We start from the raw sequence: 27,526 nt of genomic DNA on the forward strand, positions 1-27,526 counted from the left end.
GGAAGCAGAAAATGACATTTAAATATTTTGCTTAGACTTTTTCATTGGGTTCTCCAGTAAAATGATGTAAATAACTCAAGGGCAATGAAAGAAACAGTGTTAGCCACAACATAAAAACAGTTCACAGGAGCAGCGATGGACATGGTGAAATAAACCTACACATTTCTTACCCCACTACAAGACCATATCATGTGACCATTTATGTGCTAGTAACTACATTCTCAATTGACAATATTACTATACCACTTAAACATAAACAGGTTCCTTAGTAGTGTCACAGCTACTTTCATCCGATGAATATCGCCGTGATGAGGCATAGTTTATTCCACCATCATTAAAAAACCTTCGGAATGTGAACTCGTAGAATGCATGCTCGGGATGCCGGCCCTGTCTATGTGATGGTGGCACTGATGCTGCACAGTCCTCGTCATTGGCTGCAAGATCAGCTTCTTCATCACTACTCCTTCTTTCTGGCTCATCCATGGCGTCAAAGTTTGATGTGTCGGTAGGGGAAGCAATATGTGGACGATATGGTGCTTTCATGCGACGCACACCATAACTCCAGTCAACATCACGAAAGAAAGGGTGGTTCTTGATTTCTTCAACTCCATTTACCCCAAGCCTTCTGTCTTGACTTGTGCACAGCCTCAAGATCAAATCCCTGGCCTCTGGACTGAGTTCGGCTTGTTTTGGGATGTGGAGAGTTGTTTCCCAGTTGATGACCTGCACAAACAAAAGTTACAAAAACATTAGTTTGTGTTGAAAATGTTGAGAAAATCATCTTTAGAGAGGAACTCACTCCTTCACCAGCTTATTACTAAGGGCCTGTTTACAAGGAGAGAGGGTAACCCTAGTGGAAGGGTTACCCTAGCACCTGCACATTTCCTTTTCTACACAACGTGTTTACAAGGCAAATAAGGTTACCCTGGCACCAAGGTGACACAAGCTAAGCACTAGGGTTACCCTAGCTCCAGGGTAACCCTACCTGCCTAGTAAATGCTCTGCTAGGGATAACTTGCCTATCCAGGACAACTTTGTACTTGTTTTCAGACCCTTTGAAAAGATGTTCAAAGAGTGGTCAAAGTGACAAAACGAATATGAATGGGTATGAACCGGTTTTCAATACTGCCATTTTCAACTTCCCTCACTCACAGAAACTGAAAATGTTTCTTGTGAACAGTCTACAAGCCAATTTTACAACTTTTCTCCGCTTTTGCCCGCTTTGCACTTTCTGTATAGTTGACCTGAGTGATAGGATAACCCTGAAATTTTGCTGTAAGCCCGGGTTATCTTTAACCCTGCTTGCCAGGGTAACCTTAGCACTTCGGTTACCCTCCTTCCTTGCAAACAGGCCCTAAGAAGCCTATTTACCAACACCTTAACACCTCTTGGTAAGGTTGTTTTCTGATTCTTGTTTGAAGACCAAAATAAGTAATCACATCAAACACGTATAATGTCTTTTATTCTCCGGTAAGAGGTGAGTGCCAAATATGTGTAAAAATGCATAAATTCAAAATAATGGTTCTTTCTGGTTTGCCCCTGGATTAAAAACAAATCTGCTGTAAGCTCTGGTTTGGTTGGAAAGCATTGCACTTTGCACTTGCTTTTTAACCAATTGATCTCAGTACTATACCACAAAGCAAAATACACACACAGTACTTTTCTCTTTTCCACTCACACATATTTGGCTGTGAATGTTCCAACTGACTTTGACCTAAGAAAGGATTAAAAACAAAACACTGCTTCAATGTTTGCCTACCTTCAACTGAGTATCAGCAGGAGAGTTCGCCATAAATGGGGGTTGTCCAACAAGCATCTCATACATTATCACTCCTACTGACCACCAATCACAAAGCTGTGTGTAACCACTCCTTTGCAGCACCTCTGGGGCAATATAGTTGGGAGTACCAACTAATGAATGTGCAAGACTCCTCATGTGCTTACGGAAGTGCCGCTTCTCCAGTGGCTTCATTTCTAACAATGACTTCTGTATTAGATGATCATTGTAATTGGGTGGATAGTCCATAACATCCCACGGGAGCACACCCCACTCCATGCTTTGCTGCCGTTCATGCTCGCCTTTCTGATAGTACTTGGTGTCATGAGTCCAGCGGAAGCCAGTGCAAAGCCCAAAGTCCGTCAGTTTGATGTGCCCATCTTTATCAATCAACACATTGTCAGGTTTAATGTCACGATGAACAAACCCCATTCTGTGCACAGACTCAATAGCTAGAACAAGTTCAGCTATGTAAAATCTCGCCAGATACTCAGGAAATATGCCATATTTAATCAAAAGACTCATCAAGTCTCCACCTGGAATGTAGTCCATTACAAAATACAGGAATTTCTCATCCTGAAATGAATAGTACAGTTTCACCACCCACTCATTGTCAGCCTCGGCAAGAATGTCCCTTTCAGCTTTCACATGAGCTACTTGGTTGCGCTTCAGGACCTCAGACTTCCGAAGGATTTTCATTGCATACAACATATTTGTGTCTAGTTTCCGCACAAGCCACACCTCTCCAAATGCACCAGTTCCAATCTTGTTTATTTTGTCAAACATTGTGATGTCCATCTTTGTTCGCTTCAAGCGATTGTAGTTTGTCTCTTTTTGCCACAAAGTTTGTCTCATTTGGTTCCGTGCATCGGGAGATAGTCCTACCATCTGCATCTCTTCTTCCAACTGTACACGCCGTTTCTGTCGCTCCTCTGTTGACTTCATAACATTCTCAAAGTGTTGCTCAAAATAAAATTTTGTTGCAGCAGGAGAGAGGTTCTTTAGTTTGGATTTCTCGACTCTTAGTTGTCGTAACCGTTGACCTGAAGTGAGAGTCTCCATATCAGATTCTGACATTTGATCGTCCTCCTCAGTAGATGGTATCGCACTGTCCTGAGTTTCCATGTTTGGAATTGGACGCCTTTTATGTGAATTAGGTGACTCAAGCCGGTACACGACTGTCCCAGTTAGATTTGTAACTTTTGTTGGCCCCTCAATACTGAACGAAGAATCTGACAATGGTGAGGGAGGTCCACTATCATTACATGAACTGGACCACGGCATTTCATCGCTGATGGATCCAGAGTTTGAAGACGTTTCTGTATTCCAGGAATGCCTCCAGTGCTCTGGAGGAGGGACTGGAGATCGTGATGATGTGTGTGGTACATAATTCTGCCAGTTGGTCTCTGACATGCTGACATCTGAGCTCCCCAAAGGTCGTTTCGCCACAGGAGCATATGCAGGTGGTGGATGACGTGTTGGATCAAATGACTGAATAAAGTGAGGCACAGGACCCTGCGATACTGGTGGTACAGGGGAACTGGAGTGGCAGACCACATCAGCATGTGCCCCTTGAACAACAGTAGGAATAACACGCTGAGCAGGAGCTTGGTAGTACTGTCCTTGAGACTGTGCTTGGATGTTTCCAGAAGAGCTTGTTGGAAATTTTGTTTGAACAAGTATATTAAAAGACATACCATTTGAACCATTTCCTGCTACAGCAGTTCTCCCAGTTTGGCAATCATCCATAGGAGAAGAGTTACTAGACAAATTAAGTTGTGCTGTTACATGAAATTGTGGAGGTTGCTGATTACCCCCAGAAGGGTTTACAGGGGAAACAACGGGATTCCATGCTGGCTGCATTTTAGGAGCAGTTCGTTCTGCAAACCTTTGCTGACCAGGTGCCAGCACACATGGTCCCTGCCATGGTTGTGGGGCAACTGTTGCAACATTACCTGATCTCTGAATGCGCCACTCTGCCTTCATGGACTCTGTTGAAGGTCTAGCTACAGAAGCCTGCATTCCTACTGGAGCCACAGGTGGATGTCCCATTTGCACTGGGTTTTCTACGCCCAGCATGGGAGAGTCGGCTCTTTTAGTACTACTGTTCAATGATTCTTGCGAGCCTTTCCAAGGCATGCGATGGACTGCTGCATTGTATGGGGGAGGCAACTGCGTACGGCTCCCACTTGTTGAATTTGAACCAAAATTTACTCTGCTATAGCCATTGCCAGATGCCAACATTTTTTCTATTTTTTCCTCGACAGTCCTGCCTGGTGTCAATCGCAAGGCTTCTGTTGCCATATCCTGAGAAAAGACATGTTACAAAATTATGAGGATACAAATAAGAATGGTCCAAGTTGCTCCATTTGAGAACTTCATATCAAGTAAAAATCATCAACATTTAATCGACCCAAAGAAGCTGAAATGGAAATCATATGCTCCAAGGGAGAGAAAGGTTTCAATCAACAAGTCAACATTCATGAGGGTTTAAGATGACTTCACGGGATTCAAAAAATGCGAGTGCCGTAATTTGATATTTTAATCAAGGATTATTGACAACTATTTAAAGTAGAAACAGTTATCAGTCTGGGCTAATGATAACTCGGGGCAAGGATGTTTGCTGTAGATAGAAGTTACCAAACTACTGACACTGACTCTAATCAACATGCTGAACTAGAACGCACTCGAACAAAATACCTCAAAGTTTCGATTTCGAACGAATGAACGTTCACATCACATTCACGTTGACTAAGCACGTGACTGACAAAAAACACGACCGCAATTTCACAGCGTAGGGAAATTATAAATGCCTAAATCCAAAGAATCTGTAAAAGCTACTCCTCTGCTGACTTCAGCTTCGGGCAGAGAGGCCTTGACTCACACTCAGTACGAGAACAAGGACATTCGACAGAGAGCTGAAATTGCGCACCAGATAATACAATGCAGCGGACACTGTAACATAACACGAAAATTTACCAGTAAAGCAATCGGGCGAAAAATCGCTTGCCTTGGCCTGACAGAAATACCGTTGAGAAACTCATTTTGCTACTTTACGAAATGAAATGAAGCCTGCCGAACCCCAAAATACATCAGTCTATTGCGTATTGAGCGTTGGCAGTAAGGCGGCGTACCGAGAAACAATGAAAGCCCTCTTGTGTACTTTTACGAAGAAGTAAATATAAGCGATTTTGCATGAATTTCTTGCTAGCTGTGTCGGTGTAATAAAGTTAGTGTATTTTAGACTGAACATACCTAGCTAACAATAAACCGACTTCTACATAAGCATTAGACTGTTCTGCATTAACCACGTCCGAACGAAACAATGATAATAGAATAATTACAGGTATAGTAACATAAAAGCTTTAGCGTGGCTAATGGAAAGTGCATGAACTTTAATTTCTGCGTTACAAGCATACCTCGTCTAAACCAATCGCCCTCAGCTGTTCCAAAATTTGTTTGTTGATGGTTTCTCCGACCGGTTGAGTGCTACTGGGGCTCTCGGAACACGACGAATAGCCTGATTCTGGCGTCTCAAAGGGCTTTAGACTGCTCCTTATTTCTGCTAGAGCTCTGGCATGCCCGCTAAACCGGCGACTTGGGTTGTGCACCATTGGCTTGTTCGAAACGCCAACTCCGCTCGCTTGAGCCGTTTGTTCAACACCGGTCGAGTTTATTTTCGATATCGTGTTCGAAGCGACCGTTTGCTGTGTAGTTCTTACTTCGGGTTGCCTCGTCAAATGCTTCAAACTCTGCTTTATGTCTCGGAGCATTTGCTGGTGATTGCCAACGTAGATCTTCGGCTTCGGTTGCTCTCCTTCCGCCATTTCGTCGTTTTCGAAGTTTGTATGCGGTTTTCTTTGCGATCGCAGATTTGCGAAGCGTTTGGACTAAAATTCCCGACAATGAAGCACTCTCTAAATGGCCTTATCACGACAGATCCCAAAATAAAGTCCAAGAACTCGAGCCCTTCAGCGATGAAATTATCTGCTCCGATAACTCGCCAGCTTAGAGATTCTCAAATTCCATTGTTGAATATGTAAGAATACAGTTTCACGTTGTCTAGTTTCGCAACGGGAATATTAATGATTTGGAAGTCTCAGACGCTCTCTTGTCTGTGAGAAGATCCACTAGTAGAAAATATCAAGCGAAGGAACCTCGAGTCGCGTTGAAACTAGTCTGTTATAGCTGAGAGCTTTTTCTCACGCAATAGGATATTTGACATTCCACATAGAGGTCCAAGTATCACCTCACTCAAAAGTTATTACGACCCAAAATACACTTCCGATCCCCGACTGTAGAATGCAGAGAATCTTCCTGTATTTTCCCACCAAGGTTAACTCTTGTCTTCACCAGGCTTGTACGATTCCCCAAAACCTGCGAAAATGGAGAAATACTTCAGAGGCCGTGATAAGGGCAGACAGATTAGCTTGACAAAATTTATTGTTTGCTATGCAAAAGAATTACGAACCTGACATGGTCCACCCCCTCAGACATAAAAATCAAGTTAATTGGCACATAGCGATCGTGCCTCGCATTTGCGCTTTGTGATTGGTTCCTCGCTGCCATGGTAACTTATGAGGTCTTTCTGAGGTCAATAAATATCAATATCTTCCCATAATTTAAAACACATGCCGTTTAATTTCAAATATTTTAATGTTTATTTCAATTCAAGGGAATGAATGTGAACCCGTATGTAATTGCAGTAATTGTGTAATTGCTTTGCTCTCTCGCAGTCTTCGTTTTGTTTTCTCAAGTTTTCACGCCATCTGATCCAAACGAAGCTTGTTGGAACTCTCGAGAGAAATGCTCAGTACTGAAAACCGCGAATATGCAGTTTTATTTCATTTATTTAAGTTAAGAGTACCACGACATTCCAATATAATGAATAACATGAGAAATTTAAAGACTGATCTTTAATATATTTGTGGCTTTTGCTATTTTTTTCTGGAAAATGAAACCGACAGATGGAAAGGGAGGAGTTCCTTGTCATAGAAAATAAAAACATCCTTTCAAGTACGGTACGAGACTTGCTTGAAGGTGAATTTTCCCAGAGCAATAGGAAGTTTGAATTCTCTTGGAATCGCATCGACGTCTTTGTTTGGAGAAGGCTTTCCGCATTTTCTCGAGTGCAATGGGCAAATTCCGGAAATGTACAAGGTCTTGCGGTGATACCTGCTTCCGGCCTCGACAGCCGAATGATCTAAGTTGAGACAGTCACCGGTTGATTATCTGTTCCTGAAAACGTCACCACTATTGAATTCTGTTGAGTCACACTTCGAGTTTAGCAAGTGTGGTTTATTCTGATTTGAACTTTGACTATGAAGCCAAAAATGCAACGTAAACAAAAATACTTAGCGGCATACCGGTACCAGTACCTACCACACATGGAGTTCGAAACGAACATGTTTGATGCGATAGTCACGCGAACCAACAGCAACATAAACCACGTGTTAACAAGTTCCAACAATTCATTGCTTTTTGTGAGGCTGACTCCTTGTAATCCGGACCCGCACTCTCAAATAATCCTTCCAAATTCAAACGGTGTTGGAAGCCGCGGGGTTTCCTTCGCGCGTCAGTCGCGCGCGTAACCGCTCGTATGTACCATTGTTGCATATTGGCTTGCGCGGTTCTCAAGATCGCGCGCGTGATAAAATCGCCGAAAGTAAGTGTTTTCTTTAGCATAGGAAACAGTCAAACGATACAACATAAGAGTCATATTGTTTTTTACCTGAACTGGATGAGAAGATTTTCTCTGGACTTTGATCGTTTGATCCGGCAATTTCAGCTCAGCCTCAAGTCGCTCGAAAGTAACTGGACTACTGACGCGTGGTTATTTTACCTTGCAAACATGAACCCGTGCTTGTTTGTGTGCATACGCAAAAGGTCCATATAAAGTAGCTTCAGTTGCCAGGAAGCTGTCTTATTGTCGTCGCAAAGGCAGGGAGTGTATTCTTCATTGATCACATGATAATGAGCGTAGGCGATCGATTCGAAACCGAACGGTTCAACGCACTCGTTTTGCATACACAACATCGACACGGCCGTATGAAGGTGTTTTGAAAGATAAATCGGGCTTATATTGACGTCAAAGACTGAGACAGAAAAGAGACTGAGTAATTTTTCAACTAGCTGATATCATAGTTTAACAAAACTTTCACAGCTTAATGTTGGCAACTAAGGTGTTCTCTGGGCGTTACGCTATTGATCCCTGACGTCATTCTTAAGGGCGCGCGCGAAAACTAACAATACCTATTTCAAGAGCATTTCGAGAGAGGAAGAAAATTCTGCTTGTTCAGGGGGTTGGAGGTTTTTCGCTTAAAAGACTGTGCTTTTGTTTGCTATAACGTGGTAACAGAAATGTGAACTACACATCGCTTTGATCAGCTGAAACACACATGGTCAACTGTCTGAAATCTACTCCTTTTACGGTAACTTTCGAGTTGAATAGAAACATTGTGGTTAATATATTTACATAATACAAAGCAAGTGGATCTTGTCTGTTTAGTCTAGGAATTGTAGCAACAATGAGACCACGGCAAGGATGACTACTGACCCGTAGCGAAAGAATGATTCACACACCACTCTATAGAAATAAAAACATGTCTTTTGATGTCATTAGGTTAATTGCCAAACAGCCCCATTCGCGTTGCATTAGAGATGTCACTTTTGCGGTTAAAACTTTCACTCCTATAACTTTAAGTCGAATGATGTGGTTTTAACTTTTGAGTTCCTATATAGTATAAAATATTTACGTAAATTAACGGGTGTCTATTCAAAAAACCCTTAGGGCAAGTCTATTTTTTTCAACTCACACAATAACGTAATTACAGAAAAGTAAGAATAATTTTTCAATTTAAATTACCGACATACCAGTATAATAACAGTGTTCATAGCAAAAATCAAAATAATTCACAATTGTTCTGACTAAAGATAGATAGACAAAAAGTGAAAAAGGACGAGAAAGACGAAAAATAGTTTAAATACAACGTTTATTGTGTGGAGGTTGGGGCACTGAATGCTCGTTCTGTATTACTGACGGAATGGTTCACTTTGGAGTATGTACATGAAATTCTGAAATGGAACCATGTATCCAAATCAAAGTTTTTGTACAGTTATTCGGCACATCCACACGCCTTGAGATGGTATACGCTTTGAGTCGGTCATTCAGTAGACTGATGTGTTAGTTATGCATTGAATTTGGGTTTTCTAAAAAGGCAAAAGAATTGTAATTCAAAGCTTCAGATAGTCACTCAACCGAAGAGTACCCTAATTATTTTCTGTTAATTTTCGGAGAATATGCTGATGCCTTTAATCATTTATTTCTATTGGTTCCTTCACATTTCTTTGTAATATTAGTACATTTCTCTGTACATCACTTCCTGTTCGATAATTTAACATCGTTTGTCACCTGTATTTCTCTTGGTGAAGAGATGACGATAGCGGCCCACTCCATGGAATAAACTACGTAATGCCCCTTATTTTCCAAGCAGCAAGACTGTGGGCTGATTATTGAATACACCCTTGAAACACTTTTCATAGTATGTCAGTAATTTCGAAGAAAACCGCGAAACCGTCGGTGTCGCAAAATGCCCACACAGGTCGACCTTAAGCGCTTCCCGTCCTAGCGTTCAAACCATAAGTTTGTAATGTGGTGTTTCTAAATTAATACTTTGGGAAATAAACTCCAAAATTCGACCATTCAATGGAATCAATCAAGCAGCACTTCTCTGTGGACTTTTTAGTTTTCTTTTTAATCTTTTGCAAATCGTTATCTCAGATTTTTAAAATTTGTTTTAAGCCCTCAACGTGGGCACTCGGCTTCAGTAGGTTCGAAAGGGAAGCGTTAAATTTGTTTTTTTAACTCGGTCTTTCATATGCTAAATTTGTCAATAGCGTCATGCCGTCGGGAATAATTTGAGTGAGAGCCACTTGAGACAAAAGGAAAACAAGTGCACGATCAAAGTCCGCGAGTGGGTCGTTGGTTTCATGCAACAGAAAACACTAATTAGTCCATTTGTGCCCGATCGCTTCAGGCTATGATATCTAACAGCTACTAAGGTACTCGACGCGTCAGGGATGGTTTCATCAAATAATGAGTTAAATTTAAATTTGCTACCCTTGGCCCTTTTATTCCTTTGCCTCCCACTGCGGGCCACTGTAAAAATTTCAACAATTTCCATTGACTGATTATAAACGAATAACAATAATACTGCCGGGGAAAAAAAGAAACTATCCAATAACAGTCTTCATTTATTTGCCACTGAGTTCCCGGAGCAAACACCACAGAAACGTTCGTTTGAAAGCCTTATCAACTATAGGCCAACTATAGTCTCGGACATTTATAGCCACCTCGTTCGCAGCGTACAGCCAGACAGCAACGCAATAGAGAAGTTCTCAACAGTTTTCAATTGAACTGTCACAATTAAGGATTTCGTCGAGACTCAAGCGTTATGTAACTACCATGAACAGCGTGATAAACAGTTCAAAGGAAAGTCAGTAATGGCCGGTCACTGAGCTTTCATTGGAATGGTCACACTTTAGGATATTATAATTATCGGCACAGATTCAAAAGTCACAACCACCTTGTAGAGAACAGTACATAGTACCATCACCGGGTGCCTGACGGTAACATAGGAAAAGTCAGTACTGAAGACGAGTTATGGAGGCTGACTTACCTCACCAGCTACAAGCTTGATTGTGCCAAGGGAAGTGCTCGACTATATTGTAACCAAAAGCAAGATGTAAATGATTAGCTTATTCCCCAGTATCATTAGATATCATTGCCTCCGCGCGATAAACCGATTATCTCATGCACGAGAAAACATCGAGGCGTGTCTAACCTGGGCTGAAATCTGTCGAAATCAAAACTAAATCACGAGAAGGTAAATATTTGCTCATGCTTACGTCAAACAATGACTTCTGACCTCGCAACATCTTTACTAATTTTCAGTCGAGTGCGGTAGCCGTTATAATCAAACCGGCGTCTGCAGATAACGCAATTTCCTTTGGATATTTGCCTTTGTTGTTAATTTGGTTTTAACAGTCTTTTTTTTTTAATGTATTACAATTTGCAATAATATGTTGTAGTAAAGCGGAAAACGTATTAGTCAAAGAGCTTACTCATACAGATGTTGTTTCCTTATTTATTCTACTCAAGGACTTTGAGGTCGACAGTCACCAACGGTTCCTTGTTTTGGCGTCCGCAAAAAGGGAGTAACGCTTTTGTTTAATCCCTTCAGACTTCCATGTTAAAATTGAATTTTTTTTTAGTTTTGTAAAAACTAAAAGAACTCTAACTGAGAAGAAAACATTTCTCAAAACTTTTATTTGAATCAGCTAAAATTTCGCCATGAAGGAATTCATGTACAGACTCAAAAGTTAAAAAGACGCAGATCACAGTTTTGTCTCTAGGTTTGACTAAGGATAAAAGGATAACGATAAGATATTACTGCAAAATGAGTTTCTTAGATGTTAATTTGGCGGAAATTTGCGGAAGCACAGTATGTGGTAGAAAGCTTAGACAGACAATATAGTTTGGCCATGATGTCCGAAGAGCGATGTACAAAGATTGTTTGCTTTGGAGAACGGTGAGGTGACAGGCATGTGACACCATAATTGTTTTAATAACCAGTTCACATGTCATAGCTTTGTTAAATGATCTTCAATGCGAAGTATCGGACAGGCTTTCGGCTTATCGTCTAAAGGGGAGGGAACAATTAGATAACGTGTTCGCTCTAGCCCGACGGCCTGACCCTATTTCGAGTAACCGGAATGTTCTAATAATAGCCCTTGTTTTGGAAACTTTTATGGTCAATTGTCACAACAATTAGAAGTTCGACGAACTGCTGAATCATCACCAAAATACTTCTGTCTGCAGTTTTCGGTCGCGTTTTCTGTTATTAAACTTAAGTTAAATAAGGCATTTGCCACTCAAACTGTTAAAAATTCAGTGTTATTCAGATTACGACATGCTGTGTCCCTGCTCCAAAGCAATAGTTTACTCTAAGCAATTTAATCTTTGAAGCGCCTATAAGGTTTAGCATCTGATTTCTTCATTCAACATTACTACATGATGGTCAAGAATACAGGTCTTGAGAACGAAGGAGGTGATCACCAAATATCAGTTGCGTTGATGAATAAATGACTTCTCCCAACTAGTATCAGGCACTGTCTGGAGATCACGGAGGAGGATTTGCATGTTGACAGCAGGGATTAAATGATTGAGGTAGAGGATTTGACTGAGCCCTGCACGGCTGGTCAGAATATGCCAGGGTATATTCACAAGGTGATAAGTTGAAAAAATCTTGGGAGCATGACTGTTTCACTGAAATCATCATCATTAATTTTGTCTGAATTGAAAAACAAGTGCAGTATCCAAGGCAATACATGTCCACTGATTAAACCGACTCTACATTTCCTAAGGCCTAGGGCTGATCCCATATATGTATTGCTCAGAACAAACACTCGAAAACACACAGGCACTTAAGACACTAAATTGCGAGCTATTTCTGCCTTTGTTACTTTTTGACCTTTTAAGAACTTGGCTCGCAATGTAAATGACATCTCGTTGAAACCAGAAGTGAAAATAGCTTTGAAACAAGAGATGAAAAAACCGTGCTCAACGTTTATCCGGGATCGGCGTTAATCTTAATCGGCTTTTTAAAACCGGGGCCAACCGTGAGCTGATCCACAAGAAAGCCGTTCTTCGTTTATCTCTCTCAACACTTTTCAAACCCAGGTCAAAGTCGTAAATCCAAGTATGGGTGACAGTGTGCTGGTCCAGTGCTCCAAACCCTAATCTCTTACTTCAGATAAACATATGGATTTTTCAACAGCATTATTTTTAGAGCAGCCTTAATTACAGCTCCTTTACCTTTTTCTGGGCTTAACGGCATAAATCATGCCCGATCTTTATCCAGTCTCAAAGCACCTCAAAAGCTATCCCACTTACAGCAAATGTTTAGCTTATTTCGGGAAATCCATCGGGCATTCATTCTAAAGAGGTCATGCATGTTTGTGCAATTTTCATTCTGAACGTTTCTGAGGACTGCTAAAAATGAACACATTCTGCTCGAAAGAAAAAAAAAGAGCACGGCGATTTTGATAGTCAACTAATTTTCCCATTTTGGCTTTTCCTTTACCGTGCAAAATGCAAAATGAATTTCTTCATTACCGGTATATTGTTTTTACTTGTACCCAGTTTCCTTTCTTTCTTTCCTTCTCAGCTGATATTTCACAAAGTTAATTAAATTTAATTTTCGTTCACAAATCAGTGCTGAGCAGACCGTTGAAGAAAGCCAGGTGGCTGAGCTGAGAAGATAGAGTTGCCGGAAGTCATTTTGATTTTCTTCCCGGAAAAGTAATTTAGCTGTCTGGACTGTTACAAGTCACGTTGTGTTTAATGTGTATTCCTTGAGACTGATATGAATTATTTAGAGAAAGAAGGCAGCAAGGCAACAGTAGACTGGCGTCAAAGGAACACCTTATTTTCATTTCCTGGAGCTACTGCTCGCACACTCTAGCTGTTATAGCTATTGTTTATCGAGACAGTCTAAATTTAAAAGCATTGCAATTCCTGAAGATATTTTGGAGTTGATTTGCACTATTCTTTGCTCTTTCACTGTGAGACCTACTGTTAAGATGCAAAGGTTACAAAGCTTTCATATATTTCAGGTTTTGCATTCATTTACACGAACTTGTTGACTTTTCTAAACTCCATTACTGAAAGACAATTATTTAATACAAACAAAACGTCAAACAGTGTTTGGTATATCATTTGCTAATTTAGGTCTTCGTCGTAGCTTCTACTGTCAATTTTTTAAAAGCAGCTACAGTATAATAAGCGTTTCTTTATTTGAGTATTTTAGGGACAATTTTAGGTATACTGATATCACGTTGAGGTAAAATGATGCAGCAGACCCGTCCTTCTCCACAACGATGAAAATGATCGATATCTGACATTTCGTCTCACCGCTTACCGTACGTAATGAATTTCATTTTCCGCTCTCCTTCCAGTAAGCGACCCTTTTCTATCAAGATGAACGTTTGTCAATAAGTACTACGTTTCCAGTAAGCGCCCCCTATCTTAAGGGTTACTCTTATGAAAAGCGCTTCACTGACGCGTAAGCTATGCGATTTTGATACAATTTTGTCGCACGTCGCTGCAAATGTTTCTTGTGCAAGGCTGCGACTTCAAATCATACGCGTAAACCAGCTGCGATTTTCAGTGAGGATATCGCTGTACGTTTTCTTGAGAAATCCTTAAAGATGTTTAAAACTCCTGCGATATCGTCAAAAGTTGCGTTAAAAAGTACGACAGAAATCGCATGTGTAGACGGGCCTTAAGCCGACTCCGGAACTTACATTACTACTATTCTTACCGTGCTAAGGAGAACTGAAATTCAAGCTTCGGATCCACTGAGAGGGGTTAACATTATTCAGTACAATAAAGCTTTAAATCACTAAAAATAGTTGAAAATTCAGTAACACAGCTGCGGGTTCTTTCCGTTAAAAGGTATCCCACCAATGTGTAACATGATCAGTAACTATATACATTTATTAATAAGTCCACTTACGAAATGGGTGTTAAAATAGTGACAGTTACACAGTTGAGAAGGTATTTGATTCTTGACATAACGGCTAAAAACGGAAAGCGCGTGTCGGATGCAACTGCCCAGATTAAAAACTAAAAGATGAAACTAAAAGCTATACTATTCAATTGTCTTGGCAGGAAGTTGTTAAGAGCTTGTTTGTCTTTTATTCCTTTACGGAGTGACCATGGTAAATGTAACTTAAATGATGAGAGTAGATGGCCAGCGACCACCTCTAACGAACATTCCCCCATTTGAATCGTTTCTCCGTCAAACGCTACGTTTACAATTCTTCGAAAACAAACGTTAACATCATCATCCTTTTTATTCCTGTTACTGATGGGAGATTTGTCAATACGAAGACGCTTGATCATTTTAAACTCTATGATGTTTCGTTTATCTCGGAAAATACTCAGTCTCTAAAAGTAGAACTGAATTGATTACCTTTCATTAATCTTAATTAATCTTTCAATACTGAAGAGATAACGTGATATGTTTCTAAAGAGCAGGATTAGCGGGTTTTAATTAAAGACCTTAACCCCTGCGTGTGTCAAAGGGAGAATTTGACGCTTGTTTTTTTAAATTCCACTAAGGAAAAATTGGAAAACTTAATAAATGAGTAGTGAACAGTAACTTCTATTTGATTGGTCTCACTTTGAGTTCATAGTGGAGCTCCTTTGCGCCATACTTAGAGAATATGTATATATAACAGATATAACCATTGGATCCAAGTTGTCTTTGATGATCAAAACCTGACCATATGCGGATACTTCTTCGTGTTAAATGTTCTCGAAGTGTCTCCGAGCACTTCGGACACAAGCTGCAGGTTTCAACAAATGTTAGCCCCAAATTTTCTTTCTAGTGTTCAGCAAAAATCACAAACTTTGAACTGAGGACAGAACATCACGTACAATAGATGAACTTGGATTTTAACGAAATTTTTGGAAGAAAATAATTTACATATCGTCAACAAGAGTTCTAACCTCGCACCCAGAGTGAGAAGATCTGGAGTGGAGAGAAAAGATAAAACTTCGGAGAGTCGACGCCATCCGTAAAGGTTTGACAAACTTTTTAGCGCTACGTTCTTGGTGTGGACAGAATTAAAAAATCAAAACTAAAATTATGTAATCGGGGAAAATCTTTGACTGAAAATACTTCGCATAAAGCAAAAGAATTAAGTTGTTAAAATACTGCTTTGGAGACTGGATTGTGTTGAGAAAATTGTCAGCAGGAATAAAGCTTAGTTTCGGAAGTCCAATTCTCAATGTAATACTGAATTATTTTGTCAGACTTTTAGTTGACGCTAACACTATAATATCCGATAGGCGAACGTTCAAATCTTACGTGGCGCTGTTTGGCTTTCTTTTCTTCTTTTCTTTTTCACATTTCAAGTTTAAGCGTACAGTTTTGCACGAGTTTGGAGATAATAATCTTTGTATTTCAAATGCTAGCTTCCTGAATTGTTGCTTCTCGGCCGTCTTTCATGAATGCCTTCAGTTTCTCTTTTTCTTTCTCTCTCCTTTCTTTCCATTGTTTCTCGGCTTTTCCTTTTTCTTTGCACCCATTGTTCTGCTACTTGTTCTGATGGTCATCCTTTACGAAAACACTCCTGAAAACGTTTGTTCTCAAACTATTTGAGTCCTGTTGGGAGCTCCTCTGTCAGACCAGCCCAGTCAATCTCGATATATTTTGAAGAAACGCGATTTAAGCTGCAACGCTACTACAACGGATAAATTGCAAGGCAGATTTAGTGTTGGCCGATATTTCGACCAGCAGAACTATAGTAGTCTTCCACAAGGCCAGAGTAGGAGTGACAAAAACATAAGGGCTCTTTATATCATTGGATTATACATGTACAATGCAGACTAGGAAGTTACAGTGTTTGTCTAGTAGTCTTCCAGTAAATTACTTTTAATTACCTTTAAGGCTCTTAATAATTTAGCTCCGTGTTACATTAATAACTTCCTACACATATACACTCCAAATAGGCGATTAAGGTCCTCATTTAGTTTTCAGCTTCAAGTTCCTCTGTCAAATCTGAAAACTTACGGAGACCGAGCATTCTCTGTTTGTGCCCCCAAGTTATGGAACCGTATTCCTAGTTATATTAAGCATAGCTCCAGTGTCAGTACCTTTTTATAAGTCATCTCTGAAAACTTATCTTTTTAAACGATATCTTACCTCTTAGGCAATTTAAGTGTTATCATTTTATTTTCTTCTGTTATTGTAAAGCGCCCTGAAGCGCCCTAGAACTTTTGTATAAAATGCTATATAAATATTATTATTATTATTATTATTATTATTATCATCATCATCATCATCATCATCATCATCATTATTATTATTATTATTATTATTATTATTATTATTATTATTATTATTATTATATTTTTAATAAGAGTTGTTTTTTCCTTAAGGACCTTATTTTTACTTCCAAATATGTTTTAGTCAGAATGTGATCATATGAGTTTTTATTTCAAATAAGAATAGCATTGTAACTTTATGACATTTGTTTTTTTTTTCTTTAGAAAGAAATTGTGCTTGAAAGTAGTCTCTTTTTCAATTGAAATGAATTGTAAATAGGTTTTAATAGTTCTTTTTTCTACTTTTAACTTGCAAATAGCAATTTGCTTGGAATATGTTAATAAAGAGATTATTATTATTTATTTCTTTAAGTTATTATCATTATTATTATTATTATTATTATTATTATTATTATTATTATTATTATTATTATTAATCTAAATAGAGCAAGTTGAGTACCGAGGGGAAACGGGGGGAGGGGTACTTCGCGGAAATTTGAACGAGACATTTGGAGAATTGAGAATCCGGGATATCGAGCAGGGAATGTCAAGGCCTATGGGTATGTGTGGGATATTCATAATACCCTATCATGTACCTTCGCTTTTACGGAAAAAATCTATACAGTTTGGATATTGGGCGGTACATACTTATTTGGCTTACACAAGGGAGTAGAATAACGTCAGCATAAAAAGGATCAGCAGAGGAACAGATTCTGAATTGCTCGTGTTTTGGATGCTCAAAAATGAAAACAATAACTGCCAACAACAAACACTGCGAGCATCAGCTTGGTGCCCAGATAACAAACAAACCTGAAACTCATACCAGAAGGGAATTAGCCCACCCCTAAGATATAAACGGTTTATCAGTGAGCGGATTAACGTTTTAAAAATTCTCAGCTTTACAAAATTCTGGAGTCTCAATTAAATAATCTTGAGCTGTCGAAAGAGATTATTTCATTAACTTTACACTAAAGCCATACAATTTTACTTGAGAACAAGTTGAATCTCCCATATACATGTCAAGGACCATATAGGCAATAGGAATGCTTAAGTAAATAGCATATCTGGCGGTCTGTCCATGGTAGTCAAGAAAAGTGTTTTCCGGTTAAAGCTTGCGACTGGAGCAAGACATCCCTTTGTATTTCATTTATTTTCTTCTTACAAAGAGAATTCATTTTTTGCGCAGACATGAAGTTGTCGAGAAAAATTAAAGAGATTCTTTACTGAAATCAACTGGTGTAAACTCGTCTGAAATTATCAGCGAGTTCTCGAAACTGACATCAAAAAGCAACTATGCCCTTGTGTATAAACTTCAAATTCTCTTGGTTCAGGAGTCTTCTAAAGGTTGTTTCGACAGCTCATTTGAGACTGTTAAAATTGGCTTCAAAACCACACCCTTTGAGGTGTAGTCCCAAGCATGACGTATTTCTACAAATCCTTTAATTTGTAATTAAATTTTTCGCAGTTAGCTGTTAAGCCTACAATTATATAAATCTCCCCCCTGCCTGACTGACGTCAAATCGCTGTCTCTCGAAAATTACCTCCTCTTTTCGAAGACACTTTTCAAAACAATTGTCCCTAAAGTCATCCTCTTGTAATTGAGTACCCCTCCCTTCCACATATCAGAAAAATCGAACCAGGCGTGGGATATTTCACGGTATATTACTCGCAAACATAACATAACCAGAAGATAATTCTTCCTATTAGTACAATAATAATTTCATATGTTAATGGAAACCACTTGACCTTGGACTGGTATGCAAAAATTCGGTTGGTTGTTGTATAATTCGTGCAAATTATCACATGGACCGTTATAGATCTCGTGAGTTCCACAAATTACTTTTCATTAAAATATATTGCTGGGCAAAAATGGTGTGACAATCAAACAGTCCATCCCGAGACAAAATAAAATCGGTTTACGTCGCCCTGGCGAGGAATTGGTGATAAGAGCAATTGTTCTGGGCTGTAGAGAGCAGATAAAAATGTACAATTCATTGGCTATCCTAGTGACTGATGTGATGATTAACCGGAACTTTGTAAAATCAGGGTTGGCCAATGATTCGTATGTCTACTAGTATTCTTGGGCATTTTATTTTTAATGTCTTTCTTACGTGTTGTTTTTGTTTTGTTTTGCACTTTAATAGTTTTCGTACGGAAGAAAATATATTCAAAAAATTCGACACAGTCAATTCTATACGATAATCTTGAATTCCAAACCATGCCACCGTGAAAATCATTGGTTCAAAGCTTTAATGTTGTGTGGCAAAAACTTTTTTCTGGTATACTACTGGTCTATTTCTGCTATTAAATGACCTGAGTTTTTTGTTAAACTCTGCAATGCAAAATTGAACTGAACATGAGAACTCTGACTGTTTTCCACCACCTATAAACATAGGAAAGAATTCGAACAAACAAGCCATGCATCTTTAGATAAAGCTTAAAGTCTTTCTCAGCACTTAGGATCTTGGGTCAATGTGGCCGGTTTGTGGGTGTAACGCCAAAGGGTGACTACTGAAAGTAAAACATAAATGAACGCTACTGCCCAGAAGTACGGTTTTGTAAAAAATTTTCCAAGGGCAGCAAGGTGTTGAGAAAATTTGTCAAAATTTAGTTGTCTATGCGCGTGTTGTTAGACAATCGTGGAACGTAGATATAATAAATGAATACAAGACCGGAGGAAAGCACTAAAGAAAGAGAAAGATGTAGTAATAAATTGAAATAAAGAAAGGTAAAAATTACGCACCTTCCAGAAAATTACAGTGATGTTTTCAACAAACTTAAGAGTGAACAGAGCACACTTTATCTTGTCTCGAAACGAACCCCAGTTGCAAACATGGAGGCATCACAGATGAACAGACTCTTCTGAGACACGCTAGCTTCAGCTCCAGAGGAAACGGGACGGCAAGTGAATGAGATGTTATGAAGGTCGTGTTTTATTCGGAGATTTGAGAAATTAATTCCTGTTGTTGTAATCAAGTCACGTAATAAGATTGAGCACGTCGCGGTAAAAGCTGCTTTTGACCTCTTGAACTGGTGTTTTTCATGCTGGGGTTTATTGTCACGGAACTACAATGTTTGCCGGTACAAAATGACAAGAGGGCCTAAAACAGAACATATCACAAAATCGAAGGAGTTCTTTGGCAAGTCAATGCCTTAAGTTCTCTTTTTGCTGATTGCTGCGCGATTTAAAGGAATAATTCTCGACGACGAAAGAGTTGTTTGGGGTAACACTTAAAATATGTGACATTCCGGAGGTTAAAATAAATATTTGCCAGAAGTGTTATTAGGCATAGTCGATGATAACAGAAACCGCAATCTGTTCATTCTTCGGAGTTTTTTTCTTTTCTTTCCTGCTACTGAAAGTAAAAATGTACTAAAAAAATGTGTGCCAAGAATCACGCCAAAGTTATCTGACAAAGTGAGAACTACTGGCAAACGCTTCTTTTAGGAAGGAAGTCGAGACTGGGAGTTCTAGCATGTGCTTTGGCATTTTTTCCCTCTTTAAAGTTCCCTTATCGCCTTTGTGGAAGTTGCGAATGCGCGCGGATGCAGACAGAAGCACTGCGCATCTGGTACATCTTTTTCTACTTATCGTGAAGATTGCATCGCGCTCACGTACGCACACGTGCTGTTTGTTTAAAAATAAATACAAAGCAAATGTCAGCCAAAATTATCAGCACTATTATCAGTGTACATAAGCAAAGGAAGATTGACAGTCAATAGAATAGCCTAGAAATGAAACGAGAGCATACTTGGTGCGACATTGTACTTTCGTTGATAGAGATACTAACTTTTGAGTTTGTCCTTTCTTAAATGATTTTTGGTAAAATCATTTGTTGCTAATAAAAGACTCTCAACTAGAAAATTTGACGAACGCACGCCGTTCTTTTGTCATGCGAATTTGTTCATTCATGGATGACTCTGAGGGAACTTTTTATACTGAACTGAATTGAATTATTCACGCGACCAAGTCGAGTGGTCATTATCAATCACTTACCACATTTTCGTCGTCTTCTGTGGATGGTCTACAAAATGGGATCTTATTGTCTCCACAATAAAAAAATTTCCTACGTCAAGCAAATTTTTTAATACCAGATTGCTGTTTGGTGTGACGAGCCGGGTAAACTACACAATTACCACATATCGAAAGAATCAAACCATTTTGTTTTGTTGAACTAACCTGCATCCTCGGCACTGGAAATTTGTCCAAACAACGATTATTTCGATCCATTCCACTGCCGCTGATCGGCGCGGCCTGGCAATTCATGCTTGGTTTCTTTCCGCCGACGGCAAACTTGCGCAAACATTTCTCTCTCCTTCTCTTTACAATAAACTTCAAGCTCGTCCATCGATCTTAATGTACTTTGAACAATTTTTCTCAGCATTGTCACTGAAAATTTCCGGCAAATATCAGTTGAAATTTGCCCGCGTTTATGTCCAAAGGAGTATAATTTGTCCAAAATAGTTTAGAAAACTTCCCAAGACAAACTAGACCTTGGACTTTGAAACTCAATCACGCGTTAGACAGCTCCGGTAGTGACGTCGGCCGTGCGTTTAATTGTTCAGACTATTGGCCTTGTCAATGACTGCTTTTTGTTTTGAAAGATACAAAGAGACATGTGTGGACGAGGGATTTCAAGATATGTATCGCTATACAAACAAGAGCTCTATAGAAAGGACTGAAACTTGAACAAGCTGTCTAGGCCTAACCGAGTGACATGCCAATCACCGCCGACATGAAAAGTAAAACTGCAACAAGAACCTTTAGTCTGTACTTTCGATATAATGCTGCTAGCACCATCTAAGTCAGAATGAGCGAAAAACATGTTAAATGCGAGTATTTCTTTCTGGTAAATTCCAAGCAGAACAAGGTAAAGCGTCTTTTACAAGCTATGATGATGTAATGTACCTCTCACTCAGTTCTTGCTTCTTTAAATGTAACTCTGATTGCCAAAAGAACGCTTTTCTCAGTTGTTTTAAGGTAAGGCAATTTCACTCGCCAGAGTGGAATTTAACTTCACTGAAAAACTAGTTTTTCGTTTCAGCATGAGCGCAATTGTGAACTTGAGAGGAATTAACACAAATGCCAGCCAAAGCCCTCATCTTCAACGGCTTTAAGTCCTTCATGGCTCCGGTCTGCTCTACTGACATTTGCCCAAGTTCGTCCCAGCCCAGTTTATCCACTACTGCATCACATTACGCACATGAGTTGGTATCCTCATCTGATTATCCGCCTATCAATTTCAGACCGTGTACAGTAAGGTGGTTTGGCTTTAAAAATTACGCACTTCGTTGACGTTCCGTCCATTTTGTCAGAGCCGGTCAATAGTTGTTTGCCTAAGTAGTCTACAGAGTAGGCTGGTTAGAAACTCTCAACTGAAGCGTGAACAAATTCAGAGCGAGTTTCTTCAAGGCTCGGATTTTTTCAACTTACGGCTGCCTTAGCCGAGATTCACTCTAAATTCAAACGAGGTTTTAGCCTGAAAATTGGGGCCGATTCGATGTGCAAATACAGCCGGATACATATATCATGATGGCTAATTTGGCTCTCTTAAATTAGGGGCAACTATAGTATTATTTTCAAGGGCTGAAATGCGCCCAAACTTCAGCAGAACAATGTCGAGATTTCCTGGTGATCGTTGTAATAAGGTCAGTAGCGCTCCTATTTTATTGCCATGGGAACCCACCAGCTACTTTAAGTGCTTCAGAACTGAAGCTCTGGCGCGGAGAAGATGCCTTATCGAGATCATAGTGGGGCTGCAACAGATTCTGTATTTTCCAGTTTTCCCGCTGTACACCGTTCATGACAGGTTATTTAAATAGTTGAAATACTCGAAAAAAAGCTTGAATAGGTTGTTTTATAAGGTTTCAGGTCAATAGTTCTGGGGGTTGATATAAAAAGTCAGACGATGAATGTCCCTGGAAGAATGCTTCCCTATATTAGCTATACCAGGTATGTACCACCCAAGCTGGGTATCATTTTCGACGCGCCGCTTTGATCTCAGTGAAAATGAATATCAATTTAAAGTTCAGGGTCCAATTGCAAAAGCACACTTTACGAAGGATTTTCTCGCAAAAGCACGTACCAGCACAGTTTTCTAAACACCTACCCGCTTTCCGAAGGATTTTCTCGCCCTCTAACACAAATCACCCAACCAAAGGCCGAATGACGAGTATATTAGGAAACACAAATAGAGCAACGCGGAGAACGGGTGCAGAAAAATACCAGTAATCTTATTTTAAGTTGTTTTTCTCAAGTGGGGCCGAGTCTAAAAATGGACATCAATTTAGGTCTGAAAATAGGTATTTACGATTAGGGTCAATCTAAAAATGGATATTGAAAGATTACATATTTTGGTCTGAAATATTTGCTCTAAAAAAACACATTCTTATAAAACAAGAAATTCCAGCCTTTTCTATATACCTTATTGTCGAACTAATTTTCGAAAATTCTCAATTCGGTTTCAAGGTCCCACGTTTTTCAACTCGCTAAGTCATGAAATTCAAAACAGTGAAATTATCAGTTTGTTTGGCAAAAGACTTAAAAAATTCCTTCTTTCTAAGTTAAATTGACTCTTTGTTGAGCTACACACCTTTTCTTTACCTTTTCTTTTTTTTTTCTTTCTTTCTTTTTCTCTTCTTTAAAAAAAAAAAATAATTGGAATTTTCAATCAGTACCCTTAACTTCTATGGTTTATCCTATAGTTCTAGGAAGCCTATAGTTAATAAGCCCCCGGCTTCTATATAGGCTTCCTAGCCTTTAATCCTTTTAATATTGTAAATAGTTAAGTATGAACATTGTAATAGTAAGAATATTGTGTGTCGTCTATAATGTATTTATGTTGTATTTTTTTTGGTTAATGGCAAAATAAACGAATTGAATTGAATTGAATTGAATTGAATTGAATTGAAAAACTAATATTTCGGTCTGAAATGGTCAAGGGTTGCAAGAGGTGAACTTCACAGTCCCGCTAAAAAAATTGGAAAGTGCCCCCTCCCCTGGGTGAAGTTTGATCGTTTTTGTCTGGAATACAGTTTAAACAGTTCGATGAAAAATTATAGGACTGATATTGATTACAGACCTCAGCCGGACAAAAAAAAGAAAGAAAGAAAGAAAGAAAGCAGGGCAGAATAAAGTTAACTATCTGTGACCAATCAAACTCAGTTGACCACAAGAGAGCACTCGGAAAACAGTGTGTGATAACAAACTGCACTGAAGTAACTGAAATTATCAAACAAGAACTTGTTTACAGAAAAGTTTCCTGCTCAGCTGCTTAAAAAGCTGGACTTCTGCTCTTCAGTTCCCAACCTTAGTTCACAGCTTTGCTTATTGAGGTAAACCAACTGATTGATTTATTATAATTGTCAGATTTATAGTAAACATATACATTATATAGTATAATGATATAAACAGTTTTAAATTTATGTTAACATGATTTCACCTTGAAACATCAATATAGTTAAAGTACAGGCGAGCACATTAAATTCGTTATCAATGTCAGATTTCCGGAATAAACGCTACACCAATGATATCAACAGACAGGTGAACAGGGCCCAGTTGTTGTGTACTAGAAGCCCCATTAAGCTTATCCTGGATTAACGTTAAGTTTGAGTTTAAATACTAATCAACAAAGATTCGTCCAAAAGATTTTTGCCGTTCAGTTTTGACTTGGACGTTTCTTTAACTTAAGCTTAAAATGAGCTTAAAAAAAAAAAAAATAGAAAAAAAAAGCCAGACGAAAACCTCGGTTCACCTTTAGTAATGGTTTAGCGTTAATCGGCTTCCGAACAACCTGGCCCAGATTAGTTGTCTTGACAAATAGGTTATTTCGGTCCAGATTGGACCTAAAAGGATAACTGAAATTCAGTAGGAAGGGCAAAGTAACAATCATCTTCACTTGTCGGCCAACACAGAAACATTATGCCTCTGGTGAACGCCCGAATGGCTGTGTCACTGGAGGCACACACTGATAGACAACCGGGCAGCCGAGGCGAAATAGTAAGATGTATTTCCAAAGGATCTGGAAAGAAGCAGACTAGCAACAATTTTTATAAGAATAACGACACATTTGAGTTAACAAGACATGTTTCTGTTGCTAGCCGATTCGTGTCAAAAGTTAAACACTCATGATTCAGTCTGCTGGCGTCTCTCGGTCCCTACGCCAAAACTCCAACGGTTCCTGATAGCTATAACAACTAAAATGAGTGCTCTGAAACCGGTCTAACTGTACTAAAGTCAGAACTAAGCTTAGCTCTTTGTGCATAGTGAGCCATTTTTTTTTATTTAATCCGAACTGATTCGGGTGAACTCAAAATTGCCAGAAATTCTCTGATGAAGGGATTGCATGTTTTCTGAGTTCGCTGCAAATTACAGAAACGTTGTCAGATTGTATCGGTAAACTTTGGAATTTGATCAAGTTATGGTAGAGAAATAAATTTCAGGCGTACTCCGAGCCCAAATAACTTTTTCCGTCACGAAATATAGTTAACTTTCCATTATTTTTCTTCTGACCACTACAGAGGTTCAGCTGTGACTAGTGTAAAAGCGGAACCGTGAGACAAAAACATTTTTATCTCAGTCTTGCAAAACACGAAGGGGTTTAGTGAGACGACCAAATTACAATGAATTCAACAAATAAGAGGAAAATTTTTGGTAAAAGGATGTGACTTATCCCAAATAAAGAGTTGAATCAAAGACGGAATTTTCTGAGGGGTCGAGAATACGTGCAAAAGAGCAAAAACGAGAAAGACAGTACGTAAGGGAAATTTGGTTTCTTCACTGAATTTCCGGATAAAAAGAATGACGATATAACCGGCCGTGGGGAACGTTTTCTCCATTCTTTTAACGAAGGTAATAAACTTGACAAATCCAGTAGCGTGGTAGCTATAGTTGTTATCGTAGCTGCTGTTAGCAGGTGCTACCAGGAGGAAAGGCATTGCTTCGGTTCAATCTCGAAGAGTATCGAGCTAACAAGGTGAAACGTTGCGAGAGCTGCTACAACACTCTCTAAAAATGAACAACACCATACCGGGAGCTCAAATTCTCTGTAGTAAATTGGCGCACTTTAACCGTGATGCCTTGACTCAATATATTACACTATAGATACATATATAACTTAAACTATGACCGATATTTGAATATGAACTTATAAAACGGCCAGCTCCCTGGTGGCTTGATAGATGTTATGGTTTCACAAGCCGGGTTGTGGATAATTCAAACTCTATCAATCCTAGATTTTCTTAGGTTCTTTTTGCAGAGTTGCTCAGGTCATTCAGTGGACCACATGAAAGTTTGGCTCTCGGATCACTCGATCGTCTGAATTGGGCACTCAAGAATTTCAGCCGGCTCCCAAATTAATAATTTGCAACTCGCAGCCGAACTGTTTGAACTTACCTTTGTAGTGAAGCTTATGGACAGTGCGTCTGATCTGTTCCTTAGTTCAAGGCGAATCGCAACAGTTTAAAAAGAGCTTTTACTTCACAGCCGTTTTAAACCATTCATCAGCTTGGAACCGGTGTCGCGTTTCATTCGAGTTCCTTTTACAAGATGCGCGTCACTTTTTTGCGCAATTTGTGGCAAAGAGCTTCAAATTCTTTCAATCTCTTCACGTCTTGCAACGTCACAGTTGAGCAGGCTCTGTTCAATAGCATTCTTTCAACTCACTGATTCGGAAACGCCGTGAGCTATTTCTTTTTGAGTGGACGTGACCTGTCTTTGACTAAGCCTGAAACCGTCAAAACACGCCATTTATACATCAGCCGATTAGAATATAATTGCAAGTAATACCAAGCTTGTTAACATGTGATACTTCGGAAGGCGCCAAATGGACAAAAAAGAACCATCACATTCTGATAAAGAAGAAGTCCTTAAAACTGTGCTCTGCCACGGCCGGGGGAAGGATACTCACGGAAGTTCGGGTCGAAATAAGTTACTTTGCAGGGAGAATAGGATTTGATCCGCCAAGTCCAAATCATTTCTGTTTGCACTGTAAGATCAAACCTTTATAATAAACCAAGATTCCTGATCACGGTACAAATTATGCAATATATAGTTTAGATGACAAACGTTCGTGTCTTTGGGCAGCACCCCAGTGCTATTTGCGTTATGTAGGGAACTTTGTAGCTCAGCCCCCTCCCCTCCCCCCTCTCTTCCCCCAGCAACCTGTTCCACGTGAAGTGTTCTGTTTTGGGTTCACTGGAAATCATGCCGCAATACAGAGGGTACTGAGAGGTTTAGACCCCAAAGTATATCTCGACCCCTTGTATTGATTGGTCCGCCAACATAGCCACCGTATTAATTGTCCGTCATTTTATTCCTAGAGATTAGTTGCTTTTTGTTTTGTTTTTTAACAACTAAATTGGGCTAGATTCAGGCTACAAAAACTACATTGTGTGTTCACAAAGAAAGTAGTTACCCAAACTGCGCAGGGGGCACGAACAAAACGTTGGTACCGATGCGAGGCACCTTCCCCGTAAAATGTAAAACAGAGAATCAAATATAATGTAAGTCTCTTCACTAAGATTACAGTCTAACCAGTGTCAACAAGGGGATTAATGTTGGCTCAGCTGGATTCAGTCATGAATGAAGTTATGCTCCTAAGCTTAATCTCTATTCCTTTATCAATTTGCGTCAAGAAGATCCCATATTGTCTTGCTTTAATTTCCAACTTTTGCTTTTATAAACTGAATAAGCTTCTTCTTCTTCTTTTTTTTTTTTTTTTTAATTTTTCGGTACCCTCAGTTCTCTCCCTGAGGTAAGGTTCATAGTCTTGTAGCATGCGTTCTGGCTGACAGCTATAAAGCAGTACTTCAATGCTGTGCCGGCTTATATTCACTAATTCCCTATGTAAAGC

The 27,526-nt window shown here is 39.3% G+C and overlaps 1 protein-coding gene across 4 annotated transcripts; it reads right to left on the reverse strand.

The window, feature by feature from the left end:
- Window positions 1-73: 73 nt before the first annotated feature.
- LOC146480227 (serine/threonine-protein kinase LATS1-like) lies at window positions 74-26,196 on the reverse strand. Of its 4 annotated transcripts, none has more exons than XM_085109911.1 (4): window positions 26,068-26,196; window positions 5,197-6,154; window positions 1,760-4,084; window positions 74-723 (listed from the first exon to the last, which is right to left on the reverse strand). In XM_085109911.1, the coding sequence occupies exons 2-4, from the start codon at window positions 5,602-5,604 to the stop codon at window positions 247-249; spliced, it is 3,210 nt and encodes a 1,069-aa protein (XP_084966037.1). In that variant the 5' UTR covers window positions 5,605-6,154; window positions 26,068-26,196; the 3' UTR covers window positions 74-246. The 4 variants fall into 4 exon arrangements, with proteins under 4 accessions (XP_084966037.1, XP_084966038.1, XP_084966035.1 ...); XM_085109912.1 differs by lacking the exon at window positions 26,068-26,196 and adding an exon at window positions 20,854-21,104; XM_085109909.1 differs by lacking the exon at window positions 26,068-26,196 and adding an exon at window positions 19,417-19,580.
- Between the last annotated feature and the right edge of the window lie 1,330 nt (window positions 26,197-27,526).

This window comes from Pavona decussata, unplaced genomic scaffold, assembly GCF_977016875.1.
Source record: "Pavona decussata unplaced genomic scaffold, jaPavDecu1.1 SCAFFOLD_54, whole genome shotgun sequence".
In the NCBI taxonomy this organism is placed as follows: Eukaryota; Metazoa; Cnidaria; class Anthozoa; order Scleractinia; family Agariciidae; genus Pavona; species Pavona decussata.

Coding starts and splice junctions, on each gene's coding strand:
- LOC146480227 (XM_085109911.1), bottom strand. CDS start 5,604: ATGGCGGAAGGAGAGCAACCGAAGCCGAAGATCTACGTTGGCAATCAC. Junction 4,085..5,196: donor GGGCGATTGGTTTAGACGAG/GTATGCTTGTAA, acceptor GTCTTTTCTCAG/GATATGGCAACAGAAGCCTT. Junction 724..1,759: donor CTGCTGATACTCAGTTGAAG/GTAGGCAAACAT, acceptor TTGTTTGTGCAG/GTCATCAACTGGGAAACAAC.